General features: G+C 39.9%; 1 protein-coding gene across 11 annotated transcripts in view; it reads left to right on the top strand.

Moving 5' to 3' along the window:
• Nucleotides 1-19,122, top strand: part of ERC2 (ELKS/RAB6-interacting/CAST family member 2) — a 1,463,345-nt gene that overhangs the window by 537,470 nt on the left and 906,753 nt on the right. For 6 of the 11 annotated variants that reach the window (XM_089681887.1, XM_089681881.1, XM_089681877.1 and 3 more), the window contains 2 exons: nt 7,187-7,237; nt 9,727-9,920. In XM_089681887.1, the coding sequence (XP_089538013.1) occupies nt 7,187-7,237; nt 9,727-9,920 (245 nt within the window). The remainder of the gene's footprint in view (nt 1-7,186; nt 7,238-9,726; nt 9,921-19,122) is intronic. The other 5 variants (XM_089681886.1, XM_089681885.1, XM_089681884.1 and 2 more) reach the window with 1 other exon arrangement.

Raw genomic sequence — 19,122 nt, 5'->3', positions numbered from 1 at the left:
CTTTATTTTTATACATCACCGGAAAAAACAGTTTTTCTGTTCCCTCGGCAGCCAGCATCTACTCTTCTCCCCTGCACTCTGGCTTGTGGATTGTTCCTCAGCTATGGGCCTCACATTGTACTTAAAGATGTCACAGGGCATGCAACTGCCAGAGTTTAGGGGAGAAGAGACTGTCAGCGCTGGTTATACAATCCGAAGGGAGCTTGTTGGATTGGGGGATCAGGTATGAAAAAGTGCTTTTTCCAGGCCACTAGACCTAAATGAGCATTTAACCCTTGAAGTGTAGGGGCAGACCTACTGCAAGAGTGCATTTTTATTTACTCCGGTGTTCTCTGGAGCTTTAAATGTTTTAAATGTAAGAAGGAAATTTTTGCATAACTGCAAACGGTCTATATTTGTATTTTTGAAGAGGAAAGCTAGAATCCTATAAAACTAGTATCCAGTTTGACCACTGGCCAATTATAGTTCCCCAGCCTCCTAATGGTTATGAAGAGAAAACCCAATTTCCTGTTTAGTCAATGAGACGTTGAAATAATAAGATGTTTGTTTTTATGCCTTTAGATTTCAGTACATTGTTTATATCTGTAGTGATTTTTTTTTCATCCATTTGCTAAAAAATCCCCATGGTGCCCAGTTTTGGACAAGGATTCACAGTGTATTTCCAGTACTCAAGATTCAACATTTTCTGGTAGTTGGCTCTTAAAGCTGAACTCCAGCCTTACCGTCAGTCTTACAGAATTGTACAGGCTTCTCTCTTGTACTGAAACTGTTTACTCTGATTTTACTGCACATTGTTACCATCTCACAGTTTGCTTTAGAAGCTGCAGCAAGTCAGATCTAGCTTTTTCTTCCCAAGCCTGACTGTCCCTGGCCAGCCGCTCTCATTCATTGGATTTCAGTTCTTTCACCCATTGAGGCAGAGCATCACATGTGGGCTCTATCTGGGGCAGCCTGCATGCAATTGCAGCCTGCATAGGAATGCCCTCTCTTTCAGACTGACATGCGCCCATCAAGGCATTTGTCTTACTGCTTCAAGGAGCCAGCCTACTGAGCCCCCTCATAACCCTTCCCACTGCCTTTGATCTGCCTGCACTGTATAGAAAAATCACAGATCCCCAGTGATGGGTCTAAAATAGGGTCACAAGGTCTAAAACTCCAGCGCTCAGACAGTTGTACATACACTGATGTCAAAGCCCATAATACTTTGCCCAATGCAGCCCCCCTCAGATCAGGAAACCTTAAAAAAAAACTGCAAAAAACACACAGGAGGTTGCAAAAGCCTAGTGCATTACCACCCTAAATATTTGTTGGATCCAAAATATACATTGAACAGTGTTGGGTCCTTTTTTTGTGCATGGTGTACAGATCCCCTAGATGAAGTTATATTATACATGGTTATATCTTATACTGCCACTTGGGTACTCATGGGTGTGTATATACAGTGGATATAAAATGTCTACACACCCTTGTTAAAATGTCAGGTTTCTGTGATGTAAAAAATTAGACAAAGAAATACTGTATTTGCCGGCGTATAAGACGACTGGGCGTATAAGACGACCTCCTACTTTTCCTGCTAAAATGTAGTGTTTGGGCTATACTCGCCGTATAAGACTACCCCTCTTCCAATGCACACCAGTGGGAGGAATAGTGCCCCATCATCGGTGTCAGTGGGAGGAATAGTGCCCCATCATTGATATTAGTGGCAGGAATAGTGCCCCATCATTGGCATTAGTGGCAGGAATAGTGCCCCATCATTAGTATCAGTGGGGGGAATAGGTGCCCCATCATTGGTATCAGTGGCAGGAATGGTGCCCCATCATTGGTATCAGAGGGAGGAATAGTGCCCCATCATTGGTATCAGTGGCAGGAATAGTGCCCCATCATTAGTATCAGTGGGGGGAATAGTGCTCCATCATTGGTGTCAGTGGGAGGAATAGTGTCCCAACATTGGTGTCAGTGGGAGAAATGGTGTCCCATCATTGGTGTCAGTGGGGGGGGGGGGATAGTGCCCCATCGTTGGTGTCAGTGGGGTTGAGGAATAGTGCCCCATCGTTGGTGTCAGTCTGAGGAATAGTGCCCCATCATTGGTGTCAGTGGGAGGAATAGTGCTCCATCATTGGTATCAGTGACACCAATGATGGGGCACTATTCCTCCCACTGACACCAATTACACTTGCTGACCCTGTTCTAGTATGGTGCTGCTGCAGCCAGCATATGTGGTTGCAGCATCACCTCTACACTGAACACTTACCTGCTGCTCCTGCACTCGATTTTCGCGGGGCCACTCGGCTCCCCCCCCTCACTGGTGATTGGCCGCCTGTGTGCCTTTCTTGAGCTACAGTTCTGGCGGCCAATCACCGGTGAGGAGGCAGAGCCGAGCAGCCGCGCGAACATCCAGTGGCCAAACTGAAGGAGCAGCCGCGCTTCCTGGACCGGATCATCGTGGGACCGGAGCCAGGTAAGAAACAGCCCCTGCCCACCCCTGTACTTAGTGTCCCTTCCATTGGAAGGGGGGGGCAGCGGCGGCATCGCACCGCCCCCCTAAAAAGTGTCAGTATGCCGTATACCGGCGTATAAGACGACCCCCGACTTTTGAAAAGATTTTCAAGGGGTAAAAAGTCGTCTTATACGCCGGAAAATACAGTAATTTCTGAACTTTTTCCACCTTTAATGTAACTTATAAACTGTACAACTCAGTTGAACAACAAACTGAAATTGTTTAATTGGAGGGAAGTAAAAATGAAAAACTAAAATAATATGGTTGCATAAGTGTACACATCCTTAAACTAATACTTTGTTGAAGCACCTTTTGAGTTTATTACAGCACTCAGTCTTTTTGGGTGTGAATCTATCAGCATGGCACATCTTCACTTGGCAATATTTGCCCTCTCTTCCTTGCAAAAACACTCCAAATCTGTCAGATTGCGAAGGCTTCTCCTATGCACAGCCCTCTTCAGATCACCCCACAGATTTTCGATCGGATTCAGGTCTGGGCTCTGGCTAGGCCATTCCAAAACTTTAATATTCTTTTGGTGAAGCCATTCCTTTGTTGATTTGGATGTATGCTTTGGGTCGTTGTCATGCTGAAAGATGAAGTTCCTCTTCATGTTCAGCTTTCTAGAAGAAGCCTAAAGGTTTTTTGCCAATATTGACTGGTATTTGGAACTGTTCATAATTCTCTCTACCTTGACTAAGGCCCCAGTTCCAGCTAAAGAAAAACAGCCCCAAAGCATGATGCTGCCACCACCATGCTTCACTGTGGGTATGGTGTTCTTTTGATGAGGTGCAATGTTGTTTTTGAGCCAAACATATTTTTTGGAATTATGGCCAAAAAAGGTCAACCTTGGTTTCATCAGACCATAACACATTTTCCCACATGCTTTTGGGAGACTTCAGATGTGTTTTTGCAACAACATTTAGCCGGGCTTGGATGTTTTAATCCATAAGAAAAGGCTTCCGTCATGCCAATCTACCCCATAGCCCAGACATATGAAGAATACGGTAGATTGTTGTCACATGGACCACACAGCCAGTACTTGCCAGATATACCTGCAGCTCCTTTAATGTTGCTGTAGGCCCCTTGGCAGCCTCCCAGACCAGTTTTCTTCCTGTCTTTTCATCAGCTTTGGAGGGACATCCAGTTCTTGGTAATGTCACAGTTGCGTCACTGATGTACTTCGTTGGTTTACCTCTGAAGAAGGGGGCACATCCCCGAAACACATCAGCTTTCCGACTGTGTTGTACCTGGTTAGATGTCATTGCCTCTCAGCTGGAGTTAACATTTGATACAGCAGATCCCTATGAGATTTGTGAGTATGCAATTGGTTTTTTGGATCCAATAAATATTTATGGTGGTAGTGCACTATTTGTTTGCTCCTTTTTGTGTGTTTTTGATAAAATAAGGTCAGCATTGGAAACAGAAAGGTTTTATTTTAAAATGTCATTAGTATGTTTATAGGGAAGGGAGACATGAGAGGAGGCAAAATATTAGCAGATTAAACTAAATTCAGTGGGGCGCCCCCAGTACTCCACCCCCGTTATAGTAAATGATTATAGTAAAAAAAGTAAGCAGTTTTTATAATATATTAAAAACATAAACTAAGCTGGAGGTCCACTAATAAGGGCCCCCTCACTCTTGTGTATATTTTATTGCATTTTTTTGTGGGTTGAGGCGCTTTGTGTAGACAAAGCCTTTTGATTTTAAAGGTCCCATCAACACATACACAAAAATGCATCTGTACCACTTTATTTATTTATTACTGGTGTTTATATAGCACTGTCATTTTACATAGTACTTTACATACCGTACATTCACATCACGTGTCCTCAAGGAGCATAAAAAAATCTAAGGTCCCTATCTGATATGCTTACAGACACATGCTAGGGGCAGTTTAGATAGGAGCCAGTTAACCTACTAGCGTGTTTTTGGAGTGTGGGAGGAAAATGGAGTACCACAGGGAGAACATGCAGTCTCCATGCAGAAAGCATTATAGATTGGATTCAAAACAAGTGCTGCAAGGTAGAGATGCTAACTAGTGAGCCACTTCACTGCCCACAAATGTAAAACATCTACTTTATATGTGCATTGGGGTTTATTCTAAATGACTGTAAATGAACGGCACCACAATGCACCCCCATTAACCCTCATTGCGGTTACACATTTTGAAACTCATGTTTTAGTGCTTATTGCTACTGTGTTACGATTATGTTAGAAAAAAAGAATTGGCACCCTGAAAGTATTAACAGCGGAAGTAGTAATGTTGGATTTTGATAACTGGACCTATCTTTAGTCTTAGGATCTAGTAACCTCACAGTGAGAGCTTTTTCTAAAAGAGAAATCACTAGATCATAGTGAATTGATAGTCATTATTCTCTGAAATACTTCTAGGCTGACTGAATGGCTGCATAGAGCAGAGGAATGACAGGTATATTTTAACACATGCTAACTACATCTGATAAATACGTAACATTCCACAGTATAACTACGAGTGTATGTGGCACAGCTTAACCTCTCCCCTCCTGTCATTTGTCTATTTTTTTCCATGATTTGTTTCACCCTTGCTTCTCCATCCAGTTCATTGTTCTAAACCGAACAATGGAAAATTGTAAAAAATCTGAATCAGTAAAACATATTTTGAGGCCTGAGAAAATGGAGGATATTCATGTTCTAATGCTCACTTATATCTACAAATGAGAAAAAGAGGTGATAATGCCCATAGCAACCAATCAGATTCCAGCTGTAACTTTTGTAACTTTTTTTGGCAAATCTGATTTAAAGCAGAACTCTGCTAAGCATTAATTGTATCTGAACTGGGTTTATAATATTGCCCTGGCAGAGTTCTAGGAACTAAACAGATTTGCTAAAAAAAACACTCTGCTGTTAAATGGGACTCCATACCCTTAGGGAGGCAGTAAACACAGGGGGTTCATCTGCGTCTTTACTGCCCCTTTACCCCAACTGCCCACCTACAGTGTGACATGGCCACAGATTGGGTCTGTTCACATTGCAGTATCCATAATGCTTTACTTACTGGTGTGGCAATTTTATGTTGGTGCATCAAGTTTGCATGCAGTGCTGCTTGCCAAAAACATACAGGTTGAAGTCAAAGGGAGCGCATTACAATCACATGGCAAACACTTGGTACATGGTTTTGGCATGATATTGCAGTGTAAAATCCCCTTTGGGATTGGAGAAAAAACTGGTATTCCATAAGCAGCAGTATTGCTTCTTGAACACATATAGATTAGCTATAAACCACCTATGAAAAAGCCTTTTCCCTCTGGGTGTGAAAAAAGCCTTGGTAATCTGAAACTAAGCACTGTGTGGCTAATCATCTTTATCTGATATTCGTAGCTGAGTAAATCTCAACCAAGAAACTTACAGTTATCAGAATTCAGTGTTTTTAAGATGATGAATACTCTAGTAGAGTAGCATACAAATGTAGTATGTAAATGCCAGCTAACTCTATTCCTACCCTCAGCCAGCCCTGATGTTGCACCCCATTTAGAAATCAAAGGTTTCTCCATAGACTTTTGCAGACCTGGCAGAAATGTAGGTGTAGACCAGGAAGTTGCTTTTTGCTTTCATTGGATCTTTTGAACAGTGGAATTAAGCTGTACATAATGCACTCTTTTGCTTAAGCTGCCCATAGATGGATCGAAGTTAGGTCAGTTCAACATGGACTAGCCAAATTTTGATCCATCTATGGCTGTTCCCATTTCAGGGACTGTAGAAACACATTTGTTGATCAGTGACTGCAGCCAATGATCAATGTATTTTGACAATGGAGGGGTCCCATTTCTAGGATACAATGGCACAGCAGAGGAGATTCCTCCATCCACCTTGCGTGTGGATGGGGGAGTCCTCGAAAAAGTAGGCATTTATGACCAACCTTCGTGAAGATATTAGTTACAAAGGGCAACATCTCTGGTTTAACTAAGAGAAGACTGCACCTCTGCAGGTCAGACTACCATTATAGTGCCTTGCAATGAGGTAGGGTGCAGGTTTGGTTTGTGCCATGATCACTGGAAGAAATTAAGTTGGATTACCACACAACTGGAGATTAAAATTCCAATTTCTTATTTCACGAATAGAGCTCAGACAAAAGCACAGTTATGCAGTTAACATGGGTAACGCATTTCACGTCACGGACGCCTAATCATACCGATAAAGCATCTATGACATGAAATGCGTTAACCGTGTAACTGTGCTTTTGTCTGGACTCTATTTGTGAAATAAAGAAGTTGAAATTTAAATCTCCAGGTGTGCAGCCATCCACTTTTCTTCCTTGCAGCATCTCTGTTCCTTTATTCTCTTTTCATAAATAAATTAACCTCTTTGTGTCTCGTATTGAAATAATTCTCATTTTAGCGTAGCTGGATCTGATGTCATTTGTGACTTACTCGTATTAAAGAATAAAAGATTTAAATGACTAAAAACTAATTTGAAGTCATAGATGATCAACATAAATAAATAACAAATTTAGAGAATTTCTGCTGATGTATGTATATTTCTTTTTATTTTTAACTGCGAAGAATTCAAACCTTCTGACGGCTGTTTTGGTATTTTTTGTTCCTTGCTTTGCTTTAGTTTGTTTATTTTGCTGTGCATGTTGTTTATGGGACTTTAGATTAGTCATTGCTTGCTGTTGCCTTGTTTTCTTCTCTATGCTTGCTCTTTTTGAAGACACCTGTGGGGCGTAATGAGAAGCAGGGGGTATCATTGCTATGTGGTTATGTGAGTACTTACAATATGTATTATATTGTCTCTCTACGTGACTAATTTCCGTCTTTTACATCATCACTGAGACAATTGAGTCTGTTTTTTTGCATGAGATGTCTTTTGTTGTGTGATCCGTTTTATATTGTTATATGTACATTATTTATGTGTGAGGAAAGAAAGTTAAGTCATTTTAATGCGCAGGTTGATGTTAAGTAAATTATATTATTAAAGAATATTTTCACCTTTTAATAACTATCCCCTTTGATCATTAGGAATTTTGTGATAGGGAAGACACATCCTTGGAATTAAGCAGCAGCATTACATCTGATAAATCAGAATTTGCAGCTCAACCCAACACTTATAATGCAAACATTCTGTTGTCAAGCCTATCAGCTGTAAATAACTGTAGACAGGTGCAGGCAATTACAATACCTTTCATTAAAATTTTAACATATCTACTTTGATATCTGAACCGCCTAAGTGAATTAAAATGGTCATACGTGCATAGATTTCATTTGTTCGGCCTGCAGGCTGAACTAAAGAAATCAGACACATTCTTCCATCCCTGCTGAACGATGCTGATGGCTGAATCTGCCCTGCTAGGCTATTTTATTCTGACTGCTTCAGATGCGAACAGTGGCTGCAGCTGATTGATCACTATTCAGCTGACAATTTTTTGCCTGGTTCCATCAATTTTCTGATTGAAGTTTGTCAACCGGGTGGTGTCGACAGGACTGCCCCAGATCGAGTTTAGCCCTGTTCAGCAGGAAACAGGCAAAATTCGACCTGTGTACAGCCACAGATAAATTTATAAAGATAAAGGTACACTGTAATATTTCCTAAAGGCATCTGTTAGTAATCATTGAAATCAGATAATTGAAATTGGAGCCCATCATGTAGTGGTAAATAATCAAATGGTAAAATTGTAGCCCGATTAAAAGCCGCATTACAGCTTGTATTTAGTTTTCTATGATTCATGAAAAAAGTAAGCTGCAAATTGTTACCGTGCATAAAATGCCACAGCAAGAGCTATTACACTACAGACAGCAGAATTCCTTGAAGCACAGTGAGCATGTGCAATGCCAGAGGTGCTAACACTCCCATCATTTGTGGATGATGATATCTGTTTAGTGATATCTTAAGCTGGCCGTAGAAGAATCGCATTTTGGCCAATTTCGCAGGGACCAGACAATTTTTCAATCCTTCCATGGCCGTTCCTGTTTGTGAGAAGTCACTCCAATGGCTTATTGGAAAATATTGTTTGGTCAGTCCACTGGATAGCCAGCTTTATTGATATCAGCCTTTTGCAACCTTTTTACCCTGGAGAAACCCAATGGCTTATTGGAAAATATTTGTTTGGTCAGTCCACTGGATAGCCAGCTTTATTGATATCAGCCTTTCGCAACCTTTTTACCCTGGAGAAACCCAAGTCTCAGGGAGTCCCTACTAAAATAATTTTTACCTACAGTTTGCAATACATTAGCATGATCATCAAATTGTAGAACTTTTTAGCTATAAGAATAAATAATATGACATATTTAGCATATTTTACACCCTGGACGGATAATTTTTTTACATGTTTTTACTCTGCACAGCTTTTTAGCAATAATCTTTAGGTTAAATGAATAATAATTGTGGTGCCCTTTAATGTCAGTGTAAAAGTGCTTGTCACATTGGTGTAAGTGTAGGTAGTAGATCAATTCACCGTTGCTTACTGCTCAAGCAGCACCTAGGAGTCTCAAACGGAACCCTTGGGTTGCATGCAACCTAGGTTGAGAAAGGCTCCCCACTGATCCCCTGCTTTGAGCACCTAGGAGTCTCAAACGGAACCCTAGGGTTGCATGCAACCTAGGTTGAGAGAGGCTCCCCACTGATCCCCTCCTTTGACAGCTAGCGGGGGATCATCTCCTCCCCACTAGCTGTCAAACTGAACAAAAAAACATGGCCACATGTGGCTCTGTGATGAGAGCACTACAGTTTCTGACAGCCTTTGCGGCTGTCAGCTTGTAGTTCTCAATGACCCACCACGGCGCTCCACAACACTGTGGTAGTTCGCTCAGTCTTCCTGTCAGTATACTTTATCTGCTTGCCTGTACATCCTGTACTGGCAAGCAGATATACTGACAGATCTGCAGGAGACCAGCATGGCACCCACGATATGCTGATCGCTGGTTCAATGCTTTACAGGCTCCTGCAGCAAAAAATAATAAATGCACATTTTTTTACCTGCAAAAAAAAGTGTATTTATTATTTTTTATCAAAAGGTGAACTTATCCTTTAAATTACAGTGAATGCACTCAGACATATAAATAGAATTCTATGGAAGAAAATTGAATCGTAACTCCTTGTACATGGTATCTGGGCTAAACAGCTCCCCTTTAGGAAATTAGCCTTAGTTCATTGGTCTAAGCAATAAATACACATCTTTCCTCACACTGTTCATTCATTGTGTTTACAAATTCATGGCTTGTGGGCGAAAGCTGATTCTATTATGTATTTTCCAGGCCCATGAAGCAGAAGAGGAGGCCAGGATGAATCCAGAATTCAGTGACAGGTTAAAGCAGCTGGACAAAGAGGTGTCTTACTACAGGGAGGAGTGCAGTAAAGCACAGGCAGAGGTGGACAGGCTACTGCAGATACTAAAAGAGGTCGAAAATGAGAAGAATGACAAAGACAAGCAAATAGCAGAGCTTGAAAGGTAATGTGTTCTTCCAGAGTTTACTGAATGCTGAATGACAGCTGTTTGGTTGTTTTTGACCCAGGAGAGACTTATGGCAACTGAAAATGCATACATATTTATAGTTTCCAGGGTTAAACATTAGTACAGGTACATGGTAAAACATTGATTAACAAGATGACCCAAAGGGGTTTATTTACTAAAGCTGGAGAGTCCAAAATCAGACTCCCTTCTGCATAGAAACCAATCAGCTTCTAACCTCAGCTTGTTCAATGAAGCTTTGGCAATGAAACCTGGAAGCTGATTGGTTTCTATGCAGAAGGGAGTCTGATTTTGGACTCTCCAGCTTTAGTAAATAAACCCCAAAGTGTGCACCTTCAAGTTGCCAAGGACATCTACATTTTATTCTTAACAGGTTTAAAAAAAACAATATATTTTTGTCAAACTAATTGACAGTCCTATTTTAATCCCAAGAAACCTAGTTTGTGTTATCATTATTATTTCTTATTTTATATTGCTGCAGTTGTTAAGTTCATTTATAACTTCATATCTTAATAACATTGGCCATAGACCTTTGTCTTTACACTAACCTGCAGACTGCTCTCTGGCTGGTGGGAGAGAGAAGGTTTTATTCTGTTTCAAGTATTCAATGTCTGCAATTTTTTTCTCCCCTGAAGATAATACTTCTGCTCAGTTTTCACGTGGAAGTATGGAAATTCCCTAAGTGGTGAGAAGTTCAGGTCAATGGGAAGTACAGTGCTAATACTGTCCCAGTAGGTGTAACGGGTGTGATTTTAGCACTTTAGGATATGATGTGCTAGCAGAATAAACTTGGCTAACCCCTGCTTTCTAATCTCAACACGTTGTTCAAACTTCAACAAATAAGTGTGATGCATTTTGATAGCTCCTAACTTGATGATACGTGATACAATATCACTGCTTACAAGGGACTATTAAAACAGAAAACATTTTTAAATCTGTCTTGTGTTTTGTGATAAAAACAGGGTTTGTTTTTCAAATTTATTTATTTTTTACATTTACAGATGTATTTCGAAATATTGTACCCAATGCTTTTTCAACAGTTATCATGTTCATATCTATATTGTTATTTGATATGCCAATGGGACAGCACTGCCAATATTTTGTTTTACTACAAATGGGTCCAGCTTTGTCCAGTGTAAGTATCTCACACTTGAGGAACTGTTGTAGAAGCTAACAATCACTGTAGTAGTCAGTGCTTCTACAGTGATGTCCGTGATCTTCCAGGGAAGCACCCGCTCTGTTCTGTCACTTTTTACAAAATGACTTCTATTTTTTCAGTGAATACAAGAGGTTCTCTGATTGGACGAGGTGGAAAGGAAGGGCGTTGATGTCCAAACTCTGCCTTGTCCAATCAGAAAATGCCTTGTTTGCATTGAAAAAAAATATGCGTTCTGTGAGACTGTAGAGGTACCAACTACTACAGTGATTGTTAGCTTCCTTAGCGCTCACTTTGTACTGTCACTTTTCACAAAATGACTTCTATTTTTTCACTGAGTACAAGAGGTTCTCTGATTGAACGAGGTGGAAAGTAAGGGTGGCGATGTCACAAACTCTGCCTTGTCCAATCAGAAAATGCCTTGTTTTCATTTGAAAAAAAAATGCAATCTGTGAGACTGTAGAGGTACCAACTACTACAATGATTATTAGCTTCCTTAGCGATCCTTCAGATATAAGATATGCATGCTTACATTGGTCTTAAGGCCTCATGCACACTGGACTTTTTTTAACACTGCTTGTAGGGACATCTGGTGTTTTCTTTATCTGCCACTAAACACCCCTGCATGTTTGCCTAAGTGGCCATGCACACATAGGCATTTAGAGGCAGAAAAAACCCACTGCCATCACGTCCAGGAGCAGTGACGTTTTGACAGAAAAAACACTTGATGCACCTGAATGCGTGTAAATGCATCTAAACATGCATTAACACTAGGTGTATTTAGCATTTGAGCGTTAATTAATTTCAGTGGCCAGAATAAATTATCTTCTAAGCACTTGACACATCTAAATGTTTTACATGCATTTAGAAGTGTTTTTTTCTGCCCAAATACTGCTGCCAGAATTAATGGTTTCCAGGATTGATGACCAAACCATCCAGTATGCATGAGGCCTTCAATTAGGCTCCATGCACACGGGCCGTTTTGATAATGCTGGTAATGTTAGCTGTGTAAAGTCATGTTAAAAACGTGTTTTTCAGCTTTTATTAGCGTTTTTACATTAGCGTTAAGCTGCATTTTGCCGCTATTAGCTGCGTTTTCCTACGTTTGCGTATTGTTGCGAGTTTTTTACCCACCAAAAATAATTTTTTTGATAAAAAAAATTCAAAAACACCAGTTTGCGGCGTTTTACCGTGTTTTACGGCATTTTGCTGCATTTTTCAGAGTTAGAGCGTTTTTACAGCTAAAAAACTCCTCTAGAAACCCACTAATCATGTTTTTGTTTACTGGTTGTAGAAAATAACATCTAGAAACAAAAACAGCCGCTGTAGAAACGTCAAGTGTGCATGAGGACTTAAGGTCATATTTGGAGTTCAGCTTTATATTACTTTATATTACTTTAGGTGGACTTTGGGGTTGCTGTGGGACAGTGGGAGGTGTATAAGTATTTTTTCTGGAATATTTAGGTGCCTGCATTTAAATGCCTACATGTGGTGTAGGAGCAAATACATTTTTAAATCTGAATAGGGAGCAGCTTTTCTTATTGCTGCCTGTGTCCCTATTGAAGATTTATCTTCACATCCTGCCATACTAACAACATTGTCACCTGGACAGGAAGTGAAAGAAATTCCCCAAAAGGAAAGACAAACATCACAGAAGTTTTACACTGTCCATACTCTACCCAAAGCCAAAAAGCAATAGCTAGGGGTACACTTTAAAATAATTTTCATACTTAGATTTAACAGTAAAGCTTTGTTTGAGACCTCTTTGTATAGACAGAAAGGTTTGTAAAGCAGAAAACTGTGTATAAAATGTTTATTTCACATGCTATTGAATGACAGCAGGTAAGTGTGCCTGTCTAATGTATCCCTGTTTATCTTTCTATTCTTTGGGGATTTTTCAGTTATGGGTAAGTAGATTGTTTGCTATCATCTTCTGGTAACTGCTCGCATGGGAAATTGCTGTACAGATACTGAATGCAAAATAAGCATGATGTCATTTCTGTTTTCATCTGACAACCATGATACAGATTACTTTGTGCATTTTTATCCTGAAACTAACATTTCAATTGTCATTATCACATCATGACTCCTAGCATTTAAAATGATAAAAATGGCAATTTAAAGCCCTGCATATGATCAATGATCATTTCAGTTCAGTTTAGCTAACTTGTGGAAACCACTTTCACTTTTGTTAAGTCCTGTCCTTTCTCGGAGCGAGGAAATAGCACTGTGTTGCCAAAATTAAGCGCTATGCTTTCACACCCATTTTAAACCTTGTATATGTTGGTAACTATATTTTTGACACATTTATCTTCCCTGCATTTGTAATAGGCTGTGTAAATGAAAATATTGGGAAAAAATGGATTTAGTACCCACAAAAAATTAGATTCTCCTTTTGGTTTCCCAATCTGTTGATGACATATGAAACGGAGAATTAGGATGGTTGCTAACGTCAATATAGACAGCCCAATGTATAATATTTTTTAGGATTAACATACAGTATATCTACATACATTGTACAGGTTATCCATTGATTCCATTATAAATGTCAACCTCATTCATGTTAATAACTGAAGCACATTAAAGTGTGCCTCCCTTGATGTGCACACACTTTAATTTATTTGTGATCTCAAGGCACAAAGGAACTCTATCATTACTCATTTCTTCTAACCAGATGTTATGCTGATTCTGTACAATGGTGGAATGTAAGGTATTTTGGAGCTTGTGAACTAAGGAATGCTTCTTTAAGTTTCCTTTTTGAAGATGCATGTAGGGTGAAACATACAGCTGGGCCTGAGGTTGGATGAGGGCCTGTTCTGTGAAACCTACTGTCCATGGTTGAAGGTATCTAAGAAGAGGTGCTCTACACATGGTCCACATTTATGAAAGTGTCTTTACATGAGAAGTGTCTGCATTGCCCAAAGCCACTAATATGTTAGTATGTTATGTAACCACTCATGGCTGTGAGCAACACAATATAGGCATCATCTGACCTTGTGGATCAAGTTGTTTATGCTAAGTAGTCCTAATATTGCCCCACAACCATATATGTTTTCATTCAATTAAACAATCTACTAAATACAGTATTTAACACCAATAATGCAATCCAAGGCCTTGCCTAAATATTCCATTTAATTTAATTTAGTCACTACATTGTGAATGGTGAAACTGAAGGTGGTTTTACAATCCTGTTGTAGTTGGCGTGGCCTGCTATAGTCAGGTTTTGACTTTTAAATTCCATCTGTCATTTTTCAGGGCACGTATGAATCTACCAACTGTAAAGAAATACAGATGATTTTTAAAAATTCAATCCACCTAGAAATATATTAGTTTAGGTGGAGGTTGCTGGGGTCAGCCCCTGGATTTTCATGGTTTTGATACTCCAGCAATGAGATTTCTCCTGCCATTATTCCCACCTTAGTCCTGACCATCCAGGTGTTTTGGATATTACTTTTCAGTTCTGTATGTTCCAAATCTGCCTAGGACATTGCTAATAATACTGTTTATAGTATATAAAAGTCCTACAAGGAGAGTGCTACCTCTCATAATGGCTAGAGTAGGTGTGCAGACACAGAGACTTGGCGGCAGAAACCTGATCAATAGAGTTTTTTTGAAAATTAAGTGATTGTCAAATGTTTTTACTCTATAGCATCAAGCAGAGATCAAGATACATTTCTGGGTGGACTAACCCTTTAATAGTGACTCTTTGATCCTCAAGGTAAAGGTATAATGCTTATAACAGCCAATATCTATTCTCTTTTCACTTCCCAGTGTAATATAGAAGAGTTAAAAAGAAGTGGTTATTTTTGGCATCAGACTATGATAATTCTCTTGCACACTTTGATAAATGAGGTCTAAAGTTATTTGATGCACTGTTAGGGTATGTGCACATAGGTGGCTTTTATGTATGTTGTTCTCCTATATTTAATTCTTTTGTTTCTAATGTCAGGGGATATTAAGCTATGACAAATCTGCCACCACTCTATACTCCATTCGGTTTCATCTTTTCATGTCAGGGTCAGTTGAAACCTAATGAAAAATGCAGTTCATTTTAATTTTGCTATCATTACATTTTAAATCCATTTTTGATCTATTTTTTTGTTTATATTGTCCAGTGATTAGTAAAAGGGAAACTACAAAAGGGATTGCAATAGAAAGAAGATTGGATGAAACCACAGGCATGATTTTGAATAAAGATTTAAACTGATTAAAGACAGATTAAAGAAAATTGTGAACCATTGAGGGTTGAAAAATGGGAACTGCCATGCTGTAGTGTTTGTAATGATTCAGGTTTAAAAATGGTCATTCTGACCCTGACTTTAATGTCTTGTGAGTATTTGACCTGTAATAGGTATGCAGGATAGAAGTCTAGACTTTACAGTCTTGCAGGTCAAAGCTTTAAAACCCAATTCTAGCTTTAGCAGTAGTATTGGATAGAGTGGAGAAGGGTTGGAACCTCTGTCAGATTTTAAATGCTGTCTGTACCCCCCTGTCATGTCCCCATTGAAAAGATTTCCTCCCACATTCTATTCGGTTTGATAGATATTGCCTGGACAGGAAGTGAGAGCAAATACCCCTAAAGGGGACAGAAAGAAAATAAAAATTTGATGCATATTTTTAGTTACTTTGGTCCAGCTTGTACCACATACCATATTTCTGGGATCCCTCTAGAACAGCCTTTCTCAAACAGGGTTCCCTGGAACCATTGGGTTCCTCCAGAGGTTGCTAGGGGTTCCTTAAGCAATTAGCAAATTTTGCCTCTTGGATAAGCAACTATGGACACCAATAAGTTTTTAACTATCCGTAAGAGAGGAATTCTTTCCATTGACCACAGATTTAAGAAGTATTCTTCCCAACGACCATTACATCAATGTACCGTGAGCTGTAGACATGTTTATTATCAGCAGTTACTTGGGACCAGAAAGTTATTTCAAGGATTCCTGTGTATTAAAAATATTGAAAATAACTGCTCTAGTAGCTGGAAATTGCTGAAGTAGATACCAATGATCTCGACTTGCTTTCGGGTGGCTGCCCTGCTGCATTGTGAATACAGGAGGTCACCCGCTTGGCATAGGTAACATTCAGAGAATGCTTTGCAATCTCCGAATGAATGCAAAGTGTTCTCTGATTGGACGAGGTAGAGAGTGTGATGACACCATTGTGCCTCTTTCAAACAACTGTTCCACTTCTGTGCCTCTCCACTTTGTTCAGTCAGAGAATGCTTTGCATTTATTTAGGAAATGCAAATAATTATCTGAATGGTGCCTGTGCTGAGCGGCTGACCTCCTGTATTCACAATGGATCATGCCCCTGCTCTGTATAGAACCGGGAAGCAAGTGGAGATCACTGGAGTAGTGATGTCTATTTCACTGGTTTCCAGCTTCCAGGGGTAACGGCTCGACTACGGTATATTCATAGTTACATTGGTCCAAACTATGTAAAAATATACCATACCTGGGATGCATCCTTAACTCATCTCACTTAAAATGGCAGGTCCTGTGTTCCAATTCTCACAGGTTTACTTTAGGACTGCACTAAAAAAGCTTGTGTTTTCCTACAGTCTTTATTTTTATTAAATATATGTAGGAGTTCATTTTCTAACTGAATGAAAGTATCTATGTGCACATACCATTGATCAGGCCACCCAAGGACTCTTCTAAGTAGTGGTGGGTATCTTTATCCACAACAGATTTAGCCGTCCATTGTGATGACCAGATCTGACAGATATGGGTGGTCTAGCCAGTGCAGACCATCCATATTGTTTGAGGGCAATAGAATCAGATGTCTCAGCTACGCAAGCATGCAATGTTTCAACTTTCTGACCAATTTCAAACTCTATCCATGTATTAACATCTATTCAGATCTTTCGGCTTCAAAAATCAAAGGCCGTCTATAGGTGTGAGATTATTGGCAAAGAACATGTAATCCTCCACCAGTTATCTGCATGTTTATGACCCTTTTACACCTGAGGATCACTGGTAATATACTGTTATGTGGTGACTGCTGCTGTAAAGTGGTCTTCAGAAACTTTCCTGTTAACAAAAACAATTGTGTGTTTTTGTTCCAATCCTGTTGGAGTCCCATTAATGGGCAACAAGAACAGTTTTTATCTAGGAGCCTAACAGGCATTATCTATTATCTATCTGCTAAAGGAAACATTTTTCTAGTATTCCATTCAACCACTTTGCTAGTAGAATTAAGATGATCCTGCGTTTCACTATCTCAGTGTTGTATGGAAAGTAAAAGGAAGAATTGGTTTCTATAGAAAACAAAAATGTATTTTTCAGGCACTTTAGTAGCTTAAAAGTAATTCAGAAGCTTCAGTTAGATTCACACGCTAAGCTCATTGCAGCCTGAAAGGGGTGATGGGTTGTGCTGGAGGGTCTATTGTTTTCTTCTGGGGGTGATCTATTGCTGCTGGGAAAATCTATTGTTGTGGGTCTGTTGTTTTCTGGTGGGGTATCTTTTGTTGCTGGTGGGGACTTATGTTGTTTGGAGGGGTCTACTGTTGAGGGAGAGGTCTATGGTTGCTGGGGAGGTGTATTGCTGCTGGTGGGAGATCTGTTGTTGCTGGTTGGGGCTTATGCTGCTGGGAGGGATCTACTGTTGAGGAAGAGGTTTATTGTTCCTGGCTGCTAGAGGGTCTATTGCTGCTGGCTGCCGGGACATCTATTGTTGATGGCAGAGGTCTATTGTTTCTGGGGCTGATCTGTTGTTACGGGGGTGGTATTTTGTTGCAAGGGGGTCCATTGTTGCTGAGGGATACAAATTACAAGGAATGCAAATGACTTAGCACCCCAAACTGAATGGTTCTGTGTGCTCTAAAGGAGGCCGTACTGAGAGGTAGGTAGGGTGTGGAAATAAGGGACAGTGCTTGGAGGTGGGTAGGGGGCAGAAACTAGTGGTGACTTGGAAGGGGGGAGCACTTGCACCTATTCTCTAAGTCAAAATAAGTAAAATAAGTAAATATATATAAATATAAATATATATATATATATATATATATATATATATATATATATATATATAGTTGTACCTGCCACAGGATTTGTAATTTTGTGCATCCAGTCTTGTGATCCAGACATCTCTGCCAGACAGCATATTAAATGCTAGTTGTAATATAAAGGAGCAGAAATACACTGCTGCTGTATTGGGTATTATGGGAGGGTGATATCAAGGCAAAGTCAGGAGCATACACTAGCTGTAGTTACCGTAAATGCGTTAATTGCTTTTTTTCTTCTGTTTGGAATTCTGAATCATACCAATCTCTTTTTTATTGCACCAGAACAGGAATAGAGATGTAATCTTCAATAGGGACACTAGTTCTGGTGACCCTGGTGGCTTAGAGAGGTGGGGTTGGAGACTTTGCGGAGTGGGGGGTTGTCACCAGGAGGCAGAGTATATTGATCTTCTCAGTAATTAGCTGTGTGGGGGAGGGGGGCGCAAGTCTGACCACTAAAGTACAGGCAGGCTGTGCTCCCAAGGAGAATGCAATGAAGAAAACTGACCACGCTGGGATGGATGTGCTCTCATGGCTAATGTGGTCAGTTTGGAATAGGAAAGCAGGGGGACTGGCAGGATCACCAGGTAATTCATACGAAGGAATGACACAGACACATATCAGGAATATAAAATATTGCCTTACCATACAGGTCATTCAACAGAACACAGACTATGCCCAATGAGTTTAAAATTAATTCCTCAGAACATCAGAAATTATTTTATTAGAAAAATTTTACTGGACTTCAATTTTACAAAACTTTCATAAATGAAGTACTTTGTATATATATATGGATTCTGTATACAGGTAGATATGACAAAATCATCCATCTTTTCTACAATTAAAGCGTGCAGCGTGCTCGCTGCCATGTACTTTTAGTGTAAATATTTAGCATTGCCTTTGCTTTATTACGGGAATCAGCTTTGACAGCACATTGTTCTTGACACATTTTTACTAGAGAAGAATTACCCTGGAACGTGTAAGCCAGCTATTTATAGTTTTGGAGCCTGTGGTGGGAAATCGAG

This window comes from Staurois parvus, unplaced genomic scaffold (genome assembly GCF_062004578.1).
Source record: "Staurois parvus isolate SC_StPar_1 unplaced genomic scaffold, SC_StPar_1.0 ptg000282l, whole genome shotgun sequence".
Taxonomy (NCBI): Eukaryota; Metazoa; Chordata; class Amphibia; order Anura; family Ranidae; genus Staurois; species Staurois parvus.
This window is presented reverse-complemented; position numbering and strand designations above follow the sequence as displayed.